The sequence below is a fragment of the Sinocyclocheilus rhinocerous genome, unplaced genomic scaffold (assembly GCF_001515625.1).
Source record: "Sinocyclocheilus rhinocerous isolate Xijiao unplaced genomic scaffold, SAMN03320098_v1.1 scaffold358, whole genome shotgun sequence".
Classification (NCBI taxonomy): domain Eukaryota; kingdom Metazoa; phylum Chordata; class Actinopteri; order Cypriniformes; family Cyprinidae; genus Sinocyclocheilus; species Sinocyclocheilus rhinocerous.
This window is the reverse complement of record NW_015650700.1, coordinates 387,207-395,456: the sequence shown is the minus strand read 5'-3', so window position 1 is coordinate 395,456 and position 8,250 is coordinate 387,207. Positions and strand designations below refer to the sequence as shown.

Sequence of the window (8,250 nt, the reverse complement as noted above, 5' to 3'; positions counted from 1 at the left end):
CTTTATAAAAGTTCAGAGTCAGCCACGCCTACCTAAAACGGCTCGTTCTAACACGCCCCCACATACCTACGTCACTATTTGGGCGGCGTTATGCAACTCTTCCCAGATAGTGACGTAGGTATGTGGGGTGTGTTAGAACGAGCCGTTTTAGGTAGGCGTGGCTGACTCTTAACTTTTATAAAGAATATCTCTTTGGATTTGAGACTTTAGTCTTTGCAACTTTACAGATCTTCTTTATGCACCAAGAGCTTGTAACACTCCAAAGAGAAAGGAAAAATTGAAATCGCATCATATGACCCCTTTAATGGTTTCCCGACTTTCCGCAAAATATCTTCTTTTGTGTGTCTGCAGAACAAATGCAATGTTTCCCATTAATCACCTCTGTCCCGCCACAGTTTCATAATGAACTGAAAATATTTTATAAATATTAATTTAATAATATAAAAGGTCTCTAACATTGTTTTTCACCACTACTTTGGCGAAACATCTGTTAATTAAACTAAAATGGGGGAAGTCGTGGCCTAATGGTTAGAGAGTCGGACTCGTAACCCAAAGGTTGCGGGTTCGAGTCTCGTACCGGCAGGGATTGTAGGTGGGGGGAGTGAATGTACAGCGCTCTCTCCCACCTTCAATACCACGACTGAGGTGCCCTTGAGCAAGGCACCGAACCCCCAACTACTCCCCGGGCGCCGCAGCAAAAAATGGCTGCCCACTGCTCCGGGTGCGTGTTCACGGTGTGTGTTCACTGCTGTGTGTGTGCACTTTGGATGGGTTAAATGCAGAGCACTAATTCCGAGTATGGGTCACCATACTTGGCCACATGTCACTTCACTTATTTATTTATTTAAAATCAAAATCAATATAGCTTAATGTGCTTATTAAACTAATGATTTCATTATTTAGTCTTTCATGCTGCGAGTTTGAAAGAAAAATGTGTACACCTTCCAGCTGTTTTCACAGAAACGGCATTTTTGTGTCAAAATAAAAGCCGGACGGTTAAACTACAAGTGAAGAAATTAATACAAATATTGTAATTTTTCTATAAAACAAATTTAATATACTTACTATGATTTATGAAGTATTTATTTTGTTTATTTTACAGTGCAGTTGTATTACAATAATAATATTACTGTCTTTATTATTAAAGGTATTATTATAATATTTGACATCTAAAAACATCAGTGTGAATGCAATGTGAACTGAGACACTTTCGCAACTAAAAGCGGTTTGAGTCCACTTTAAAGTCCAAGTCAATGCAACCACTTTTTTTACTCTATTCAATTTGGTCACTGAAAATGTGTTGGAGCTCTTAATTTTGCTTTCAAATTGCAACAGATTGATGCATTTAACTTTAAAATGTCAATATTTTCATCCAGGGGTGCATGACCCCAGATAACCCCAGAGGGACAAAGGTCCATAATCTAACAAAGCCCTGTGGGAAACACTGGGAATGCATACAGGTTTGGAACCACATGGTGTTGAGTAAATGCTGACAGAATTTAGATTTTTGAGTGGAGTACCCCTTTAAAGCCCCAAGCTCACCTGTAGTACTCCACCTGGTGCCAAGCCCTGTAGAAGCCATCGAGAGACTCTTCCCCCTGACGGATGTATGAGGTTTTACTGATGTAAACACCTGCACAAACCATGGACATTTATTAAACACTGTACAAGCAGCACATATTCAAGAAGACATAGAGAAGCGCACGCATTTACCATCAAAGCGTACACGTGGCCTTTCCAAAAACATCTCTCTCCAGGATGAAAATGGCAGCATTTTGGTGCAGCTCCGCCCCCACACCCTCAAACAGGCAGACCGCCAAATCTCAGGGTCCCTGAAACAAGACACCCACAAAAACATGGCAAACTGAATTTTTAATGCTTAAAATCTGAGTGCTGTTCTTGAGCACAAGCCGCTATAGTGCTAGTGGGGAAGCTGGTTTACACTGATGTCTGCTGAGTGTGTGAGCCCACCTGGCACAGATATAGAAACCCCTGCAAACCAGGGAAAGCTGCTCTAGGGCTCGAAGGTCCAGGTCACATGACACCACCCAACGGAAGATATACATGAGCACCTCGAAGGGCAAAGCTGTGGACGTGAAAGAAGGGGCTTTCAGGGCAACGGGTAAACTCTAGAAATCCACACAGATTAGCTCCAGAGTGAGGATTACCTGAGATGTGCACCAGAGTCGAGTCTGTCTCAGGCTCACACAGCTTCATGGTGCCGTCGCACAGCGTCAGCTGCTGCTGGAAGTACGTCAGTAGATCGTCTATCTCCCGATCGTTCTCATTGTCCTCCAAGCTAACGAGGGGGACAATCAAACATTCACATTATCGTGCAATCAACCTTCAAACGGCAAAACAAAAGAGAGAAATAGGAACTTGAAAAGTATTTTGCATGTAGAAAATAAAGCTTATTACAATTTGCATTGTGACTTTATTTATTTATTTATTGCAATTGCACACATTTCTATCAATCAAATTACTGTAAGGAAAAAAATCTAATTCTCATTATTGTAAAGCAAAAAAAAAAAAAAAATTTAAATCGTAAAGAACTTTTTAATGCAATACTAATGCAATAATAATTAATGTAAGAGAATCTCCGAAAACTATCAGAATTGTTCAAAACAACTAAAGAAGCGCATCATCCGAGTACATTACAGTAATGAGAAAATGTGCTTGAAAACGGTCATGAAAAAAAATGACTAAAGCGTTATTTTCTTCAAGCAAATTATAAATATATATATACACACTCACACACACACACATATACATACATTCGTAATTTTAATGTTTAAATGTTTTTAATGTTACTGTCTACTGAAAGCAAGCGTTACTATATAAAGGGTCTATACAAAAACAATATCTAGCAGAATAAATATTTCAGCTACAAAAAAAGTAACTATTATTAAATATTTACCTTCTATTATTCCATGAAACATCTATTGTTATTATTATCTTTTAAACATTTTTTATGCTTTTTAGAAGGCTAGAAAACACATTTAAAAATGTTCTAATACACATCCAAGTTTCCCATGACAGTTCATTCTGCAGCCGAGCGCTTACTAGCTGCCACCGCGGTCCGGATCAGGAGTTCTGCTGTAGTTGATCCGAAACTCAATGTCTGGTACCAGCTGCATTGCACTCTTATAGTACTTGATGGCTGCAAAATCAAAATGGGGACATTTAAACCTGCAGGCTTCACGTAATCCATTTTATTAGTCTGAATGGCTAAACAAAAAGAAAAACCTTCATAAACTGCTCCGTTCTGTTCTTCCTCGACAGCCTTCAGGAACAGCTCTCGGGCCTATGAGCACACATTCACAATCAGCCGTAAGACAAGGTCAAGTGAAGGATATAGCATTACACATCAACACCGTGACAGCACAGAGTTATTTTGGTCATGTAATGATCTTTTCTCATAGTACATCCTATGAATATTCATGAGCTCGCACCTTCCCCTCTTTAACGATATCCTGTTTCCTCTTAAGGTCAGCAGTTTTGAGGACACTTTTCTTTCCACCTGAGCTGGGCTGAAGCTCAGACATCCACTTTGCCCGAAAAGCACTGAGCTCCATCTGAAACATAAAAAAACAGCTACAGACTTCAGAAAAACTGGGTCGAGGCTTGATTTTATCCATCATCAGTTAAAGAGTAGAGTTCATCACATAATAGAATGGAGCCACTTGGTGAGAGGGGTTCAATAGTAAGAGGACACGGTGACATTATTTTCCTACTTAACATCGTGAAGCTCGTTGTCACAATCTGTATTGTATAAAGCGCTATATTAATAAAGGTGACTTGGTGACATTTGCCATAAAGTCAAAGTCTTTTCATTGGCAGAGCAAAATAAATTTTGATGAAAGATTATAAAATGTTGTTCGATGAAATAATGTACAACAATTAATCATACACAACAACACCAGGAAGGTACTATAAGAAAATAGTCAGGGGGAAAAAATTGATTTCATGTTCAAAATAATAATTTTGTAGACAGTGGTGCAGATTTTTATTGTTATTTCAGGTATTAATCCTGGGAACTAACTGGTTTAAATTATTATACTAAGAAAATGTCTTGAGATTTGCAACAAGAAAAAAGTAGGGTGGGACTTCAGCCAATGATTCGTTCCATAGTGGAATAGAAAGTACAAAAAAAAAAAAAAATTGTAAACGAAAAAGTAAGAGAGATTTGTTTTGTCATCTAAAAAGGGAAGTCGTTTCAGAAATGGAGTAGTAGATTACAAAACTACCGTATTTCATTAAAGATTACAATTATTTTTTTCTTTGGTGTCTTCTTAAAATAACAAATAAATAATAAAAAGAGGAGACCAAGCCCACTAACTTGCAGATTAGAATCCTCTGTATTTTCATCCTCCCCTTCTTCAACACTGACATCTGTGTTTTGGTTGCTTTCGGCCTAGAAATAACACATATTCAGTCATTTCAAATTCTATATTTTCATATTAAGTAGGTGAAAATACATACAGAGAGTTTAAAAAGAAGTGACGCAGATCTCTCAAAGCCCTGATTAAAAAACTATAACCAGGTCCATGTTTGGTGGAAAACAAGTGACCAATCAGAGCATGATATGCATTAATCAGCAGCACCCGAAAACCACTGCACTAAACTTATAAAACACAGATGATCGGCTATCAAGTTAAATTCGTATTCATTGCATCTGAATACAAGTCCAGTCCTGATTTGCAGAGCTGCAAACTTTGTAAACACACATGCACAACATAGCTTGTTTTCGACATATGGACATTATGCATAATTGTTATTACATGCTGAACGTTTAAAGAATTCGTTAAGACCGTTATTCAGCGTAAAAAAAAACAACACTCAGATGTGTGTGACAGGACTAGTACACGTCATGACTGCTAACGTGCTAATGTTAGCAGCACCTGATTAGCAGCCTCGCTAATCTTAGAAACACAGCTTTTACTGACCATAACAGCTTATTTTGCGAGCTCTTTTAATGTAGCGTTTAATTAAAGACGTGCTTTCAGCGAATGTTTTACAGATCACGATCAGAGAAGCGGACGACACCGCGGTCAAATTTACGAGCTCGGCACACGGCAGCCATCACGACGAGCATGTGACAGGAGCGCTCGCTGAGACGCTTGAGCTTGACTTGAGTTGTGCGACACTCAATCGCCGTTTACGGATACCGTAGGAATGAATGAGAAATGCCGTAATCTGAATCCCACCTGTCGCAAAAAGTCAGTGACTTCTCTTATAAAACGGCATTTTTTTCGGTGTAAACTCTAAAAACAGTTAAATCCAAAAGTATTGTTTAGTGTAAAACATGTTGAAGATTAGCCGACAGGCTGTCGATTCATTAAATGATAAGTTGTTTCCTCTAAAAAGCTGTTTATTCAGCGTTGTGAAGCCTCTCCTCCATTGACATCCATTCAAACAAAACGGCCTCTGGTCTCCTTCCCTGCGTACGGCCAAAGCGGAAGCGTTAGCATTAGCCGGTACGCTTTTTTGGCTAAAGGTTGCAGGCTTGCCTTCCAGTGGCTTTGCTGATGCGACAAAACAACATCCGGTATGTGGTTAAAATATATAAGTCTGCCCGTCTGTCTGTCTGTTCGCTAACCCACTGATCTATATAACGACTCTCTGTAATATAATATAAATAATTATAGATTATCTATATATTGTTCTCTATTATAGATCAGTGGCCTCACCACAGAATGTGTGGTGTTGTAAAAGACTAGTAATCCCGTCACTTTGTATTTTCTTTATTTTTGTCAAAGTGAAATACAATTTTCCTTATTTTACTAGTATCAAATTATTTTAATGTGAGCAGAAAAAGACAAAAACACTAAAAGTCATACTTTTTGTTTCCCTGTCAAATTTACATGCGTTTTCCTATAAAAGGGTAGATAAAATAAAATAAAAAGGGAAAGTAAGGTTCCGGACGTGAAATCATTACGAATCGAACCTCAGCTCCATTTAATAAATCCAGCGGAAAACTCAAAGTACTATTAAACTTGTACTATGGCCAAATATTACCTTTTGAATATGAATGAGATGTTGTTAAATTTGTTTGGTATTCTTTCAATGGCAAACGTGAAAGTCATTGCATATTAATTAGACAATGGTTACGCGGTGTTTTTTCCCTCCAAGAACGAAGGCGTGGCTTATGAATATTAAGTACTACTCCTTCACCATAGTAGCGTTCGTAACTTAATTCGCGGACGGGAAGTCGCTGGACACAAGGGCTGCGAACCCACCTTACAAAGCAGTTAAAGCCCTAGATGTTCCCTTTTTTTTTTTGTCGAAACCTTTATATTTCCTTTATATCATCTGCAGTGTTACTAAATACCAGCTGCTTCCCAGCTTATAATAATAATAATAATAATAATAATAATAATAATAATTGACGCACAGTGTGACGTATCAGTGTTGTTAAAGTGAATCATCTTTACTGTAGGGATGCTGAGCCTAAGGCAGGAGGCCTGAAACCATCATTTCTATCCCACGTACCAACATAACATCTATCAATCATCTTCAGCGCAATGGAGGAGATTCTGCGAAAGCTTCAGAAGGAGGCATCGGGCAGTAAACACAAAGCGATCCGGGACTCCTGCAGTGTCGCGTGCGGTAAGATGCACCTGTCCGTCTTCAGGTCGTTTAGGAATAAATGAAATGCGGAAAAAAATAGAGGGACGTGTGTTCAGCGATTCAAAACACTGTTTTAATGTTTGAGAACAACATTACGGATCACACATCACGGATGTTTAATTAGAGCAACTGAATTCTAATATAACAGCTGTTACAGTATATGTGTTTTCCATAAGCTGTCAAATTGCAGGTTCATTTTTGTAACAGCATGAAGAATGAAATGAAAACATGCGAACTGAAATAAAATAAAATTGCTTTATTTCAAGTGGGCACTTATGCATATTGCAATTAGAACTTGAGTTTATTGCATGCGCTTGTGTTTATTTGAAGTTTTTGAAAGGTTTGGCTTTAAACCTCCTTATTTTAAAAATGCATACTAAAAAAATTAGCCCCATGGCCATGTTAATAGTATGTTTTTGGACATGTACCATGGAATATCATGCAAGTATTGCCGTGCATGAATATTCATTAGCAAGTGTACATTTGAAATTAGCATGATTTTTTCATTATTAAGGCATGGTAAGGACACAGTACTTTTAAATGGCTTTCTGTAAGGATACTTTCATTTTTATTTTCTTGGTAATTAAGAGGTTAAGAGTTGTTGTTGTTTTTTCACCTAAGTTGTTTACTTTCAAGGTGATACATTAAGGTGTAAAATAAAAGCAACAGAAGCAATATTGTTAGTAATACTAATAGTAGAATATTTGATGAAAATAAATTAAATATGACTATTTCATTGTATTTGCTATAATACATATTCTTATTTATTGTAATCATTAATATAGAAGTGTTTAAAGTGTTGTAGATGTTCTAGGCTTCTTCTTATTCTGTGTTCTTGTATTGTGTTTAACTAATAGGCTTTTAGTGGATGAGCAAAAGCAGCTCTAATTCCATACCATACTATAGTTTAAAGGAGACACATTATGTCCCTTTTTACAATATGTAATATAAGTCTCTGGTGTCCCCATAATGTGTCTGAAGTTTCAGCTCAAAATATCATTTTGAAAAAGCCTTTTTTGAGTGGAAGCAGAAACACGCTGTTTTTTGTGCCTGTCTCTTTAAATGCAAATGAGCTGCTGCTCCACGCCCCCTTTCCAGAATAGAGCTGCGCCATTACAGCTCGGACTGCTAATAAAACATCTGTTTTGGTTCTGATTATCATGTTTATCGCACTAAATCATGCGTTTTAAACCATATTAGTTTAAACTTCTGATACGGTTTTCTGAGCGCACATATCCGAAGCACACGGACAGAAAGCAGCTGTCACAGCACATGAGTACTAAACTAAGTTCTCATTCAGACACAAGTTTATGTTAAAGGGGTCATATGATGCGATTTAAATTTTTCCTTTCTCTTTGGAGTGTTACAAGCTCTTGGTGCATAAAGAAGATCTGTAAAGTTGCAAAGACTAAAGTCTCAAATCCAAAGAGATATTCTTTATAAAAGTTAAGAGTCAACCACACCTACCTAAAACGGCTCGTTCTAACACGCCCCCACATATCTACGTCACTATGTGGGAAGATTTGCATAACAACGCCCAAATGTTCACGCAAAGAAAGAAAGCATAACTTTTATTCTCGCTGTAGTATTGATGCCGCCATGTCGAGACGCTGTGTGTTT

The 8,250-nt window shown here is 37.7% G+C and overlaps 2 protein-coding genes across 3 annotated transcripts in view; one reads left to right on the top strand and one right to left on the bottom strand.

Moving 5' to 3' along the window:
• The window catches only part of LOC107712342 (F-box only protein 9), a 9,189-nt gene extending 4,043 nt beyond the window's left edge, over nucleotides 1–5,146 (bottom strand). Inside the window, exons 1-9 of one of the 2 annotated variants that reach the window (XM_016517568.1) lie at nucleotides 4,947–5,146; nucleotides 4,340–4,414; nucleotides 3,453–3,575; nucleotides 3,247–3,304; nucleotides 3,064–3,160; nucleotides 2,169–2,299; nucleotides 1,972–2,086; nucleotides 1,714–1,832; nucleotides 1,543–1,633 (exon numbers count right to left, since the gene is read on the bottom strand). In XM_016517568.1, the coding sequence (XP_016373054.1) occupies nucleotides 1,543–1,633; nucleotides 1,714–1,832; nucleotides 1,972–2,086; nucleotides 2,169–2,299; nucleotides 3,064–3,160; nucleotides 3,247–3,304; nucleotides 3,453–3,575; nucleotides 4,340–4,414; nucleotides 4,947–4,949 (812 nt within the window). In that variant the 5' untranslated portion in view covers nucleotides 4,950–5,146. The remainder of the gene's footprint in view (nucleotides 1–1,542; nucleotides 1,634–1,713; nucleotides 1,833–1,971; nucleotides 2,087–2,168; nucleotides 2,300–3,063; nucleotides 3,161–3,246; nucleotides 3,305–3,452; nucleotides 3,576–4,339; nucleotides 4,415–4,946) is intronic. The other variant, XM_016517567.1, reaches the window with a different exon arrangement.
• A 1,288-nt stretch (nucleotides 5,147–6,434) lies between these two features.
• The window catches only part of LOC107712337 (brefeldin A-inhibited guanine nucleotide-exchange protein 3-like), a 54,413-nt gene continuing 52,597 nt past the window's right edge, over nucleotides 6,435–8,250 (top strand). Inside the window, exon 1 of the mRNA XM_016517560.1 lies at nucleotides 6,435–6,609. Coding sequence (XP_016373046.1) covers nucleotides 6,525–6,609 — 85 coding nt within the window. The 5' untranslated portion in view covers nucleotides 6,435–6,524. The remainder of the gene's footprint in view (nucleotides 6,610–8,250) is intronic.